The 15,555-nt window shown below is 45.4% G+C and overlaps 1 protein-coding gene across 2 annotated transcripts in view; it reads left to right on the top strand.

The window, feature by feature from the left end:
- Nucleotides 1-1,281: 1,281 nt before the first annotated feature.
- CCDC80 (coiled-coil domain containing 80) overlaps nucleotides 1,282-15,555 on the top strand; it is a 34,883-nt gene continuing 20,609 nt past the window's right edge. The window contains exons 1-3 of one of the 2 annotated variants that reach the window (XM_036445792.2): nucleotides 1,282-2,038; nucleotides 2,458-4,424; nucleotides 11,388-11,544. In XM_036445792.2, the coding sequence (XP_036301685.1) occupies nucleotides 2,469-4,424; nucleotides 11,388-11,544 (2,113 nt within the window). In that variant the 5' untranslated portion in view covers nucleotides 1,282-2,038; nucleotides 2,458-2,468. Of the gene's footprint in view, nucleotides 2,039-2,059; nucleotides 2,175-2,457; nucleotides 4,425-11,387; nucleotides 11,545-15,555 lie in introns of those variants that run through there. The other variant, XM_045583993.1, reaches the window with a different exon arrangement.

Raw genomic sequence — 15,555 nt, forward strand, 5'->3', positions numbered from 1 at the left:
GCCGCATGTGGCCTGCGGGTCACAAGTTTGACACGCTTGCCGTATAACTTAGCACAGGCATTTGATCAACTTAAAGGGTGGAGCCCATGAAAGGAAACACCTTCTCTGTCTGGACAAAGAGTCTGTGTCTGAAGCCCACCTTTGTTGCTACAGTCACAAGAGTCTGTGAGGACTCCAGAGCAGGGCCTTCCCTCTGGGCACCCCTTGATCCCCAAGCTGTGGCTGAGTGCCTTCCACTCAACCCCCTATGGGTCTTCAATTCCGTGCTGGAGCTTATGTGAAGGAAAGGCATATGACCCATTGGAGATAGGCTGACCAAGGGGTAGCAACCGAGGACCAGGCTTTATTCTGTGAGAGTCACCATTGGCATGGCCTAGTTTGCAAAGAGCATTCTGAGGACCCTGGCTCACCACAGTTTGTGGCAATTCATACCAATGGAATTCTCTTAGAAACTCTGGACAAAAATGTTTGTGTAACTTGAGGCACCTTTCCACCCATCTGAAAGCTGAGTCCCTATGACAGACCCAGCAGGTGACACAGAGAGCTACCTCAGTCTCTTCTTTGGAACCTGATATGGCTATTTCGAAGGATTGTCTAAAGCCCTATAGATAACTGAAGCTTTTGGAGAGCAAAATACTGTACCCCACATACACACACACACACCACATACACATACACACATACACACACACACACACACACACAGAGATACACTCATGCCTCTAAGGAAGGTCTTAGCCCACCATTCCTAGGCAAAACCCAGAACTGTGCCCCTCCCTGATGCAATAGCTGACAGGTCTCAGGGGAACAACAGCTATTGCCTACATTTCTAACCTTTTACCAGCTTCCTTCCATGCCAAGGAGAAAACTAGGAGCAAGAATACAGTAATATGATCTCCAATTAGCATAAAATAAAAACAACCCAGTCATGTTTTCCACAGGCCTTTCCAACCTCAAACTAAATGCATAAAGCAGGGAGAAAAAGATTAAAAAAAAAAATCCATGGAACTATGAATATATATACTATCTCCGTGTGTACGCCAAGCACCCTGACCCAAATGATTATCTGTCTCTAGGAAAACCAAGCAGCCAAATGCAGAAATCTGAGAATTTTCCCGTCCCAAAGTGCAGCATGAGCACAGACGGGAAGGGAGAATATCCAGATTACTCGGTGTGGAAGGGGTTAAGTCCTCAGCCATCCTATTCTAAAGTGATTTATGATGATGGGTAGTGTTTCAAAACTTTCCCCCACCCAAAGAACAGCCCTCTCCCTCCTCACCGAGTGGAGTCCACTCTCAACGTGCTGAAATGGGAAGGAGGCGGTGTTTTGCTGATCTGTTAAATTCTTAGTGAAGTTTCCTTGATTTCCAGTGGCTGCTGTTGTTTGAGTTTGGTCTGGATAAAAACTGAGGTTGTCCTGGCATTCCTGGGACTGAATCCAGGCCAGAGGAAGAAGAAAACGAAGGAGAAGGAAAAGAGGAGGGGAGAAATAAAGGGAGGAGAAAGGCACAGGAGAAAAGAGAAAAAGCCTATTTTCAACATCACATTCCTGTGTTTTCCCTCAGCCTGGAAAACATATTAATCCCAGTGCCTTTCCGCTCGGAAACAAAGGGACTGAGCCAGACTGTGGGGGAAAGGGTGATAAGAAGGATCCTGGAACTCTGAAGAGAGCAAAGAGTGAGACTCAGGGGCTTCCTGTCTGTCCACACAGGGACTGGCACACACAGAGACAAGACGACCCAGGAGAAACTGCAGAGAAATGGAGATGCAAGGACCTAAAAGGACAGCTCCCGTCACCACCTCACCCTGCTTGTCAAGAAGGTAAAGAGACAGTCTGAAAGAGAAGCAGGGAGCCGCTGGCTGAGCCCTCGGGTCAGGACAGGCGACTTCGGGAGCTGGAGCTGCAGCGCGTGTGCCCCAGCCTCGCAGAGGAGACAGAGGGTTTGGGAGGAAAGGCATTTCGTCTAGGAGACTGTCCTGGGACCACACTTCAGCTTGCCTGTGAAACCCTCCGCATTCCATCTCCATGAGCCACAGTGTAAGTGTGTAATCCCTTCTGCCTTCGGTGTGATTGCTTCTTTGTTGCTTGTTTGAAGGACTGAAACGAGGTTCTTGCCATAATTAATACGCTCCGTGTGCATTTTCTCCGGAGCATCCGAGAGTCAGATGAAAGGGTGAGAGCCCGCTGAATGGGGCACCGAGTTGGGTTTCCTGCTGACCATAGTTGCCTCTGCTAAGTGCTGACAAATCAGAGGGGCTTAAACGTAACAGGATCTCACCCTGTTTTCCATTCCCTGACCTCCCTCCTTATTCTTCCCTAACCGCCCCTTCCCCCCAGGCGTTGGCCCACTTGGAGAAAGGGAACATGCCGCCCAGCTGTTTGCAATTAAATAATTTTCTTTCTTTTCTCCCCTTCCTCTCCCCTTTTGTCTCGGACCTCGCTGCCGCCTCTCCCAGTGGACTGCACCATGACCTGGAGAATGGGACCCAGCTTGGCCATGCTGGTGGCCATGTGGCTGGTGTGTGGGTCGGAACCGCACCCCCAGGCTGTGAACAGAGAGAGCCACCAGGGATGGCAGAAAGCGCCCCCTGTCTACCACAGGAGGCCACCTCGGCCGCCGAGGCAACCGCCGCAGAGGCAACCGCCACAGAGGCCTCAGAAAACCCAGAAGACCCCGCTGGGAGAACTGCACCCTCAGCCTCTCCTGAGAAGGCGCGGCGGTGTGCCAGTGCTGCGGATAGCTCCCCACGAAAAGGCCCCGCCGCCAGCCCCGCTGGACCTTCACGGTGGGGCCCTGCAGGGGAGAGCGGAAAGGAGGAGGCCAGCAGCAGCAGCAGCAGCCTTCTCCCGGCCTTCTCCCCAGGACATGGTCCGCGATGAGGGATCCTCCGCCCGGTCCAGATCGCTGCTGCGCTTCCCCTCCGGGTCCGGCTCCCCCAACATCCTGGCCAGCTTCGCGGGCAAGAACCGCGTGTGGGTCATCTCGGCGCCGCACGCGGCGGAGGGCTACTACCGCCTGATGATGAGCCTCCTGAAGGACGACGTGTACTGCGAGCTGGCCGAGCGCCACATCCAGCAGATCGTGCTATTCCACCAGGCGGGCGGCGAGGCCGGCACGGTGCGCCGCATCACCAGCGAGGGCCGCGTGCTGGAGCAGCCGCTCGACCCGGGCCTCGTGCCCAAGCTCATGGGCTTCCTGAAGCTGGAGAAGGGCAAGTTCGGCATGGTGCTGCTGAAGAAGACGCTGCAGGTGGAGGAGCGCTATCCCTACCCGGTCCGGCTGGAGGCCATGTACGAGGTCATCGACCAGGGCCCCATCCGCAGGATTGAGCGGGTCCGGCAGAAGGGCTTCGTGCAGAAGTGCAAGGCCTCGGGGGTGGAGGGCCAGGTGGTGGCGGAGGGCGCGGAGCGGGCTGGCCCCAGCGCTGAGAAGAGGAAGGAAGAGCTGCGCAGGGTGCATGTGCCACCGACCAGGGATAGTCGGGGGAAGGTGCCCAGGAAGCCGGCCACCACCACCACCACCAGCACCACCACGGCTGCGCCCCCGCCGCCACCCCCCACCCCCAGGGCCACCACCCTGGCCCCGGCTCCCGCCCCCACGGCCACTCGGGCCACCGCGCGGGTGGTCACTGTGGCTGCGAGGCCCACGACCACCACCACGGCGTTCCCGACCACGCAGAGGCCCTGGACCCCGCGGCTGCATCCTTTCCCAGATGCCCACAGGCCCCCGGCCACGGCCACAGAGGTGACCACTGCCCGGGGGGCCGTGGCCTCGGAGAATCTCTACCCTCCGCCCAGGAAGGAGCTGCCCAGGGAGAGGCCGCCGCCGCCGAGCACCAGGAGGCCCCCCAGCAAGGCCAGCGGCTCCGAGGGCCTCCCTGCCTCGCCTGCGCCCACAGGGGCGCACGGCACCAGGGCCGGGCCCAGCCGCTCCAGGGACAATCGCACGGACCGGCGGGACCCGGCCGTGGTGGTGCCAGGTCCTTCCAAGCCAGCCAAAGGGAAGCCCCCCAAAAAGAAAGCGCAGGACAAGATCCTCAGCAATGAGTATGAGGACAAATACGACCCCAGCCGGCCCCCCACGGCCGCCCAGCTGGAGGAGGAGCTGCAGGCGGGGAACGTCCCCCCGCAGAAAGCCAAGGAGGCCAAGAAGCACGACAAGCTGGAGAAGCCCGAGAAGGAGAAGAAGAAGAAGGCCAAGAGCGAGAAGGCAGACAAGCTGCTCAAGAGTGAGAAGCAGGCGAAGAAGGATAAGGCGGAGAAGAAGGGCCGGCCCGACAAGGAGAAGAGCAAGAAGAAGAAGACAGGCCCCGCTGAGCAGGACGGCCACCACCTGAAGCCCACCTCCAGGTACCTGCCGCCGAGCCCCAAGAGGCTGGTGGCCGACCTGCTGGGCTCCTTCGAAGGCAAGCGAAGGCTCCTCGTAAGTAACCTTCTCCTGGACATTGTGCTGGGGGCTGAGCGGGGATTTGGTGTGTTGTTGTTTTTTTCTGAAACCACATTGCTGGCCCTGGCTGCACCTGTGCGGTGTGCAGAAGATGGGGAGGTGTGTCGGGGCAGGGCGGCCCGGCCATCAGCCCCTTTGGGTTTCGATGCTCTGTGAGCCTTTCACACACAGACTCAGAGCCTTGGCGAGGGGGACCTTAGACATGAGCCCAGGGAAGCACCGGTGGCCGGCTTCCTCCAAACCCATCAGGACCCATCCCTCATCTCCATGGGATAGTTCTGGATACAGCTCCATTTTACTAAGTTCAGTGAATAACAACAGAATGAAGAAGTTCCTAAAATGGTATGCATTGACTCCGACACCCTTAGGAAAAGGGTTTCCCTCTTTATGATCTGAGAAACCAGAAGCATGGGTATGGGGAAATAAACAAGGTTTCTCCTCTCTCCCCCTATTAGGTCTCTATCAAGAATTGGGAAACACAAAGGGGAGAGTAAGGCAGTCCTGGTGGAGAGTAGGTGTGACTGGGAGTGGGGAAGGGCCCTTTTTGGTGTGGCCCTCAGGAATGTTTTTAGATCAGTGGTCTGAAATCTTCATCCCTTTATCGAAAAGGCTTTTTCTTCGATTACTGCCCAACCAGTAAGAGGCCAAAAGGATGGAGTGTGAGGAGCTGGATTAGCTGCTCTAATTTCCAACACCCTAAAGACACATATGAACGTGGAGTCCAGATGTCAGTTGCCCTGAGACGCTATAAAATGAACATGAATGTGTGTGTGTGTGTGTGTGTGTGTGTGTGTGTGTAAGGAGACAAGCAGTCCTTACTTCCACTTTGTCTCTTTTTCTGAGTGCCAGTAGGACTGAGTGAGTCACAGTTATTATACATCTCAGTAGCTATCTATTTGCCATTACTTGCCACCATCCAAAGAATAACAACAGCGTTTTGTCAAACCCCAGAAAAAGGGCTTCAGACAGGAATTAGCTCATCGTAAAGGTAAAGGCATTTCTCATCAGCAAAGGGAACATGGTTTAATCTGCTCTCCAAGTCTCCTTACCCACTCTTCTAGTGCCCTTCCAGGATTTTATCCCTAGCTTCTTAATGTTGCATTCTACTCCAGGCTGTCCATGAGGAAAAGAGTACTATATAATTTAGGGGAAAAGATCAGGAATTAATGTTGGGTGATATGCATCAAGAATGATGCCCTCAGGTACCTGGGTGAGTCTGAGGATATCATCTATCCTACTGAAGGCACAAGGTGACTCCACACCCTGTGTTTCTCCACCAAACAAGCTAGGCATTCTTCTCTCAGGGCATTGGTCAGAGGGTTTTTTTATGTTTTTTGTGTTTTTTTTTCCAATCTGGCCTAAATTTTGATTAATCATCTGAGCCAGAGAGACTCTGCTACCCATCTAATCTTTAGTGGTTTTCAAAGCTTAAATGTGCATTTGAAGTGTAATTTAGAGCAGAGTCCCTTGTGGTATTTATCATGGGTGGGGCATGACCTTAAATTCTCTTAGCTGTCCCATCAATGGTGTATTTATGTGGTAGGACAAGACCTATGTTTTTATTGATTCTACAGGTTTTGTGTATGTGTTTGTGTGTGTGTGTGTGTTATTTTTTTGTATGTTGTTACTTGTTTTAACCAGAGCCTTAAAGTAACTATATAAACTAAGGGTAGCAGAAGATAGGTTGCTAGAGTAGTTTAACAGCTACTTGGTTATTCCCAGAATATATAAATTTGAATAGAAAAGTTCCAGTAGAATCAAAAGAATCACTGATTTCAGAGTAGAACCCTACCTGGTACTTAAATGTTTTGCTAGAGAACCCATGGGGGAGAAACTGCACTCTTTGGGCTGGGAGAAAGCATTAGTGGTGTGCTCTGTTGCCCTCATCCTGAGTACCTGGGACTTGGTCCAGCCTGCTAAAAGACATCACCCAATCCTGCCATTTAGCCAACAAGGCAGGCAAAGTGTTCCTTGTGGTCAAGTTTTAACCAGGCAAAAAATAATCATGGGTAAACTGTCAGGATTATAATTGTGCACCTATGGGTAAATGCTTCCATTAGTCAAAAGAAAAGAGTTTTTATACATATCCCTAGTATTAGTCATGCCTTTTATTACCCTCCCTTTCTCTCCACTCCCTTAGTCAGAGATTTGAAAGCCCAGCTGGGTCTTTTCTGCTTTTAACAGTAACCCTGATCATAAATTTCTAGCAAATGAAACTCAGATGACAGCTTCTGCTGATGTCATGTGAGGCAAAACAGAAAGCAGCTGGAATTGCTCATGGCAACGTGGCTCTTGGTGGCTGGTAAGAGGACTGGGTTTGTTATTACACAGAAAGCCCCAACAAGAGGCATTTCAGTCTTATAATGCCCGTGTGCTCAGCTGATGACTATATCTAAACTGTGTTTTCTAAATAGCCAATGACATCTAAAATAAGAATAGATTAGAAAAGACAAGATGAAATAAACATGATGCAATATCAAAAGATGGAGAGAAGAGACTCTGACCAGAGAGTGAAGAGACCCGTGTTTCTGGGTGAAAAACAAAATTGGTGACATTGATCATTTTTCCACTCATTTTCCCTACCCAACATGGCTGACGTTATTCTGGAAGCTGGGGATTCAATTAATATTCTTTAAGGCTTTGCATTTTGTTCAAGTTCAGCTGACATCATATACATCTGACTGGCCTCTGACTAACAGGTGAGCTCAAACTTGAATGAGGTTTGAATTCCAAGAAACTGTGCTGGCCTTTGAGCTTATCTTCCCAACGTTTCAGTAACCTGGTACCCTGTTACAATTTATCACAAAACTCCAATGCTTTGCATTTATTAATATCATTTTTAGATATGAAAACATCACATACCCTCTACTTAATAAGTAATTAGTTAGAGAAACACTAGCAGCAATGGTATAGGTTGTGGCTGGGTGAACAGCATCCTAGAAGCCTTCAAAGGGGCTACACCCAGGTGGGTCTGAGGTCATTTCTTCAAACCCACTGCCTCTCTCAGTCTGTCAAAGAAAAGGGGCACATCCTGCCAGCAGCTATTTGTGACTGTGCAGTTTAATTTCTCATGACAATCCCGTGAAGAAAGACTTAACTCCATTTCACAGACAAGAAAACAGAAGCTTAAAGAGGTTGAGGCTCCCAAAGTGAACAGTTATTATATGGCAATGCCAGAATTAGAACTCAGGTATGTCTGACTTTAAAGCTCATGCTCAAGCCACTCCCCCATTCCTGTGAAGTGACTATGGGGCATATGCCATAAAGTGAAGGGGAAACTTCCCTGTTTATTATTTGAACACAGATATTTAAAAATTCATTTCACACCTTAAATTACTCAGATAAATGGTAAGGTGTAGCAGTTGTCAACATTTGTGCGAAGCACCAATGTAGAATTTCTGCCTTGAATACCCAGCTAATTCTCTGCACTTCAACTGGCTGGCTTTCCCGGCAGTCAATCAAGAACAATAGATTGAATCCCAGTTAACCTAATCCCTCAGACTGGCTGGTGTCAGTGTGGGGGTGTCAATGGTGAGAATATAGATAAGCTGTTTATCACTTAAACATTGGACTATGTGGAGTGTAGCTGTCAAACCATCATTTTTTTACCAAGGATCTACCAATTTGTCAATTAAGAAGAGGCCTCGTAGTGCTGAATTGGAGAGATTCAAGTTCAAGGTTAAGCATTCTTTGAAGCTCTGGTAATTCAGGTGGGTTATACTTTCAGCCTTACTTCAGAAATCTGGATATTCGAATAGCAATATACTTAATTAATTTAATTTTAGAAAATAATATAAAGCTCTGGTTTACTAAGACAGACTACTACCTTAAGGACTATATTCCAGAATTTCATGAAAACCTAGTGTTTTTAGCCCAACACAATATATAGAATGATCTGAGACTTAAAATACTTCCTCCCTAGCTTTTCCCATTCCTGTTCGCTCCATTTATTAATGTAAACTGGCTTCATTATACTCTGAGGCTCTTTGTGCCAATACACTTTTGGAACGGAAACATAAAAAAGTACCACAACACAGTTCTAAACTTAAGAGACTTGCCCTGATTTATCGCCAATAAACTAGAAAGAAGCCAAGTACCAGGCAATAATGAGAAGTCCTAGGATGCTCTCTTTAGGAAGAAGGGATTGGAAATGGTTACCATTTTAAGTACTGCTTGAAATATTGCCAAACTAGAAAATTAATTGGATGGAGATGTCAAAACACAGAAAAAGAAACCTTAAAATATATTCAGATGATCAGCCTCTTCTACTTTCCCTGATGTGAACTTGATGAACAGATTAAACCAGCTGGTTTGTGGGCTGCAGCTAGACCCTCATAGGTAGGGGACCACTGTGTTTCTGAGTCACTCCCCTCTCCTGGCTGGAATGATCCATGTAACCTGGGGGATGTGGGCCAGAGTTTGCTCTCCTGAAAACCATGGGCACAGCAGTGGTAGGGCCTGGGGCTTCAGGGCCATGAAGTTCTGAAGGCCCTAAGCATAAGCATAAAATATAATAGTGAATCAAGGCAATTCATAAATTCCAAGTGAGCAGGGCAGACTCTAAGAACAGTAATGAAAAAGAAAAAGTGATCATTGAGAAATAGAAAAGACTGTAGGGAGGATGCTGCATTTGAAGAATGTCTCAGCATCAGATACGTTGGAGGGGACCAGAGGGTTTTCTGGGTGGGATGAGCAAGATAGGCCAAGGCAGAGGAAGGAATGTGGGTGAACTATTCAGGGGTGACATACAAGTATGGTACTTGGGTACATACAGCCTTACACGCATCTTTTTATTTATTTTGTTCAGTTTTCTCATTATTTTGTGAGCTTGGCAGGGAAGTTGTTTCAGGGTAAAGATGAGAAAACTAAGTAAGGTTCAAAAGGTTAAATGACCTTATTAAGTCTACATGGAAGCCAGGGGTTGAATAAGGATTAAAATGCAGGCCCTCCAACTTTGACTATAATCACCATTTCTCTGTGCCACTCTGCCAAGATTTCTTTCATGTTGTAATTTGGAATGGTCTGGCTATGGGTGAAGAGGGCACATAAAGGAGAGTAGGAAGAAAGGTTAGCAAGAGAGAGCCTAGGGCAAGATCATTGAGTGCCAGGAACTGGGAAATGAGTCATGAAAGATGAATGTCACCTCCCACATGGGTTAAGGCGCCCTTGGGCAAAGGTCCCAAGGTGAAAATAAACATTATTAGAGCTTCTGATTTATTACAGTGTGATTCCTATTGGATATCCATTGGCCTAAGATTACTGTTTTCACAGATCTCTGGGAGAAACTTCCAGATGGGAGGATGAAGTTCTGTATATATCGTGTGAAATTCTCAATTATCTGGTGTGTACAAGGGGGAGAAGACCAGAGAGCATTTTGAAGACTCTTGAAATCCTGTCATATCATGGTCTGTCCATGGACTTTAAAGGTTCATGACAAAATAGATGAATAAAATGGAGTCTATGTATGGATTTGAAATTATAGAGGCAGGTAATTATCAGTCATTTAGCCTCTGAGCAACTGGGCCCTAGATACTCCTCTAAACACATTCTAAACATGGGCTTATCCTTCATGGAGTCCAAAATCATAACCAGTAAATCTTACCTTTGTTTTGACTATTTTGTGTTCTCCCTTAAACATTCACTTTATTTATCTCAAAATAAATAGTGTATTTATAAGCAAAGAATAACCAGCAAGGAAAACATAAAACATCCCAACTGAAAATAAAACTCCCAAGATTTGGGTTACCATAAACACCTAAGCAAATATTTTCAGATGTCATATAGCTAATTAAAAACGAACAAACAATCCCCAAATGCCATTACTGTCTCTTTTTATAGCCACCTTAAGTCTTTTTTAAGGCTAAGTAGAATCAATGAATAAATTTGATTATTTTTCCTTTTGGAAAATTACATTTCTTAAACAAACATATTCTACCCATCATGTCCAATGGAACAGGCTTATAAACACAAAATAAAAAATAAATGAAATCATGTCTACTTAAAATAAATAACAATCTGAGAAAGTGATATAACTATCCCAGAAAGCCTTTGTTAATGTTCCACCCTAAAATTATTGCACACATCTTGATTTCCATGAGGAATAATATTTTGTCAAGCATAGGCAATTCTTAGAAGGGAAAGCCTACAGGAAGCAATAAACATCTCTGACGGAGAAAAATAAACAGCAGAATCAAGCTGGGACTAGGCATTAACCATTTTGAGAAAGAATTTGAAAGAACGTCCCCCCTGAGAAATGCCATGTGACAGACTTCAGAATCATTTCATCAGGTTAGATGGGCAAGTAGAGAAGTGGCTGATATATTTGAATGTCGTCAAATGGGATAACATGTATAGAGGCTGACTTCTAAGCCCAGCGATGAGTAAGCAAATGATTAGACAGTGTTCATAGCAGACATCAGCCATCGAATGTTCCAGAGTGCTCACGGCCTGGCTATGAAATTCTCTCAACCCTGTGAGACATGAAATAATAGTAGTAACCACTCAATTCACAAATGTCAGAGCAGCCAATTAGGATAAGGAAGATTTGCCAAGCAATTTTTACATGTCAAGTATTTATCAAGTGTCCACAACAGCCTTGAACAATTAGTTCTGCTGTGCAGAGTTCACAGGTGAGAAAACCAAGACACATGGGCACTAGTAAGGAATGTAAAGAGTAGAAATGAGAGAAAAATCTAAGCTTCCTGGAGCCATTTAAAAATAAATACCCTTTACAAACAGTCTTTTGGCCCTGATTATGCTAACTGTCCAATTGAATCATATAGTCTAGTTTAGTTTAGCTTAGCATAGCTTAACTTAGTTTAATTTAGTTTTGGTGTCAAGTCACTACCAACCCTCTATTCCAAGTTATCCCTTTGGATTTTGCCTCAGTGTAAAACTATCGGTATGAATTAATATTTGCTTGCCTTCACTCACCTCTAGCTGATCACCGCTCCTAAGGTTGAGAACAACATGTATGTGCAACAGCGTGATGAATATCTGGAAAGTTTCTGCAAGATGGCCACCAGGAAAATCTCTGTGATCACCATCTTTGGCCCTGTCAACAACAGCACCATGAAAATCGACCACTTCCAGCTAGGTTCTCTTAACTATTTTAATTATATTGTTGTTTTTCTCTTAGCTAAGGTGGGACATATTGTATGGGAGAGGTCAGTGGGGAATCACAGAAAACTTCAGATATCCAGAGGGCTCTTTCCTTTGGCAACAAAGTTTAGTTGTGCCTAATTTTTATTTGCATACCATTTCTGATGGTTCTGGTTTAAGTTTCTGACACTTTAAATGAAAAATATGCAAGTACTCTATGGTTTGAAAGCCAGTAAGGTGGAGAAAAAAGAGAGAAGTAATACAGCATGGGGAGAACCAGAGAGGTATTCAGAAATTTTCTTCTGGATTCTGGGTCTTCTTGCCTGTGAGTAGCATCATCTGATCTTCCTGCAGCCTTCATGCTGCAAGCAACTCACTCACAGATGGGAACCTGCCAGACCCTTGAACTACTTGAGTCTGGCAAGGCTGGGGAGGGAATTAACCAGGGCTGAAAGAAGCTGTTAAGATAAATGAAAAGTCACTGAAATGTAGACTGAACTATGCCCAAGTCCTTTTGGAGAGCAGAAGAATTTGGCTGAATGTAGAGTTTTCGCAATTTTCATATTAATGATGCGTGTGGGACTCTTGAAGTGTCATTGGGCAGCTGACATCTAACTCATTGCGGTTCCCCTGGGATCATTGAAAGACTTACTGGGAGTAGTTAAGCCTCAGAGTCAGAAGCCCCAAATCTGCCCCACCCACTTATTCTCTAATTATTACATCTCCAGGGCCTTAGTTAGTTAGTAAGTTAATCCTCAGCTGAGGATATTTTTCTATTGATTTTTTAGAGAGAGTAGAAGGAAGAAGGAGAAACACAGAGAGAATAACATGGATGTGAGAAAGACTCATCAATTAGTTACCTAGAGGGCCAGTGATCGAGCCTGCAACTGAGGTGCATGCCCTTGACCAGAATCTAACCCTAGTACCTTCAGTCCAAGGGCCAACAATCTATCCACTGAGCCAAACCAGCTACAGCAGCTAAACCTTTTTCTTACGTGCTTTGTGTACTTTTTTATTCTCATTTAACCATAAAGAAAATACTTCATATTCTACCATTTATATATTCTGTATGTTTTTCATAAAATACATTACATCTGAAAACATCTGAAAGGATGTAAAAGAGACTTTCCCCACTAGTTAACATTTAACTTCAATACATATAACACACTAGCTCACAGATTTTTCTGTCATGTGATCTTAGTATAATTGAACACATAGTCATAATTATGCCATGATAATGTCAATTTGATTTTTAATATGGTCTAGCTTTCTAAGTCATATTTTTATTGTGGTAAAAACACAATATGAGATCTATCCTCTTACCTGATTTTTAAGTTCATAGTACAGTATTGCTAACCTTAGGCCAGTGGTCAGCAAACTGCAGCTCGAGAGCCACATGTGGCTCTTTGGCTCCTTGAGTGTGGCTCTTCCACAAAATACCACAGCAAGGGTGAGTCTATTTTGAAGAAGTGGCATTAGTAGAAGTTTAAGTTTAAAAAATTTGGCCCTCAAAAGAAATTTCAAACGTTGAATTGTTGATATTTGGCTCTGTTGACTAATGAGTTTGCCGACCACTGCCTTAGGCACGTGTTGTACAGTAGATCTCTAGAATGTATTCAGGTAGGAAGTTTCAGTTATATGTTTTCTTTCATTAGCCCACCTTATACTCCTGACATGGATCCAAAGGAAAATTAAATGCTTCCTTCCCAATTTCCCACCCTAAACCACTGTGGATCAGTGATTTATCTGTGGAGGTGCTATGTATGTGTGTGTGTGTTTGGCAAGGGGAACAATTAAATGTCCTTACCTTAACTGAAACAACAAGCATACAAACAGGAGACACCAAAGAAGTTGTGGAGTCAAACAAACCATTTTAGAAACACAGTCACTGCCTCTTTGTGGTGAGAACATCTTGGGCCAAGCCACTCCCTAATTCTCCGCTTAGAACATAGTTTATATTTCCAGGCTGCGGTGAGGATTTAATGAGGCAATGTATGTAAATAGCCGTCACATAACGAGCACTATTACTGTGGTCATCATCACCACTGTTGGTTCTGGCAGGCATCTGGAGATCAGTGAGCTATCATGGAGAGTAGAGCACCTCTAATTGAAAAATACTTGTAATCATTTTCTGCTGTTTACAGAATGTTGACAGTGAACCCTCACAACTGCTCTGCAAGGTTAGGCTGTATTACTACTCCTGGTGATAATACCCAAAGGCATACGTTCAGTGGTTAACTGGGATTCAACCATTTGCTTCCTGGATTTTCAAATAGTAGCATGAGCCAGAGAGTTCAATTATGATCCAGATGTCTGGAGAGGAAGTAGGCATTCAATCCGGTGCAGGAATGGGTTCTGGCTGGTGATGAAAATCCTTCCCCAGGTGTTCCCAATGTCAAATGTGTTAACCACAGACTCTCACACAAAGAATTCTCATGCCTTATTTGAGGGATGTTTGGGAAATTATTATGTCTCCTACCTCAACCTCTATATGGTTCCGCTATAAGCATCTGGTGGTACCTTGGCAAAATGTTAGCATTAATCCTGCTGCTTTCCAGACATCTGGACTGAATATGAACTGTAGAGGGACTGAGGTTTTCTTTTTTGTCCTATTGAAAATCAGGTATGGTGATTTGGCCATTTGCCTGTCACTGAATGGCAGCTTGGACATGGTTTGGAGTGCTTTTATCTTGTTCCTCACTTAATTCCTGGAAGGCCTTTAAGTCTTTGTGTCATGTCCCAGGTTACCCTTATGAGAAAGGCCATAGTACTTTCAGCCAAGTCTGGGAGTGAGCCATGGGAAAGTAGGAATTGGCGTGTTCATGGTCTCAGTGAACCAAACTCCAGCCTTGACCGATTTTCAGCTGGAAATATATCAGATGGCCTTACTTTCCTTAAAAATAAATCAAGCACTCTGTACTCTTCCAGGATTTTACTGGACCTAAAAAGCAGAGACCCACATATAATTCCAATGTGAGCTGTCCCCCCACATGCTCCTTCTTCCTACATGTATGTGAACTATAGATAACAGACCTATGAATACCAGGAAACTTACCTGAAGATTTCAAGCATCAGCTTAACAAACTTATCCAGGCTTGAGCAAATTCCAGTGCAGCATAAGCCCATCTGCTTTTGCCAGCCCAGAGTGCTGTATGGGAGGATTTAGAATGACCTAACACATAAAAGCATTCTTAATTGCTAGTGGCATTTAAAATGTTGATGAAGGCCCTTGCTGGTTTGGCTCAGTGGGACAGAAAGGTCTTGGGTTCGATTCCAGTAAAGGACACATACTTGGGTTTCGGGCTTGATCTCCAGTAAGGGGTATGAAAAAAGCAGCTATCAATGATTCTCTCTCATCATTGATGTTTCTATCTCTTTCTCCTCTTCCTTCCTCTCTGAAATCAATAAAAATATATTTAAAAAAATAAAATAAAATAAAATAAAACATAGATCTAGGATGGAATATGGAATTCAGAGGTGAATTTCTTTTTAAAAAAATCCCAAACTTTTATGAGTATAAAAGAATACATTTCACCATAAAATGCTCTCTGATTTTGATCCCGTTGAAGACAAGTTTCACTACTGCCAGGATCCATAAAAATGCAGAAATGCTGCTTTCTCTCAAGAGTACCTGAAAAATTGACCCTTTGCCCCAACTCCTCCTTTCATCACTGGTGACACAGTCTGGCAGCTGCCTTCTCTAGACTCTGTCACCCCGTGCTGAGAGGCCAGGCTGGGTGAGTGAGCAGATTTCCAGACACTGGCTGCAGTGTCCTTCTCTGTTTATTTAATCTTGATTATCAATCACTCTGTGCCCTAGAGGCTAGAGAGACTATCTCCTAACTTGTTTAGTCATCCCATTCCACTGCCCTCAGCTGCCCCTAGCATCCAGTGTATCAGTGTCAAGATCAGCCCCTGACAATCAAGACCTGTAAAGTACCTCATAAGTCAAATGCTTGAAGTGGTAGAAGAATATGGTGCTGCCATCAGAGAAGGTATTATAAAT

This window comes from Pipistrellus kuhlii, unplaced genomic scaffold, assembly GCF_014108245.1.
Source record: "Pipistrellus kuhlii isolate mPipKuh1 unplaced genomic scaffold, mPipKuh1.p scaffold_m20_p_2, whole genome shotgun sequence".
Classification (NCBI taxonomy): Eukaryota; Metazoa; Chordata; class Mammalia; order Chiroptera; family Vespertilionidae; genus Pipistrellus; species Pipistrellus kuhlii.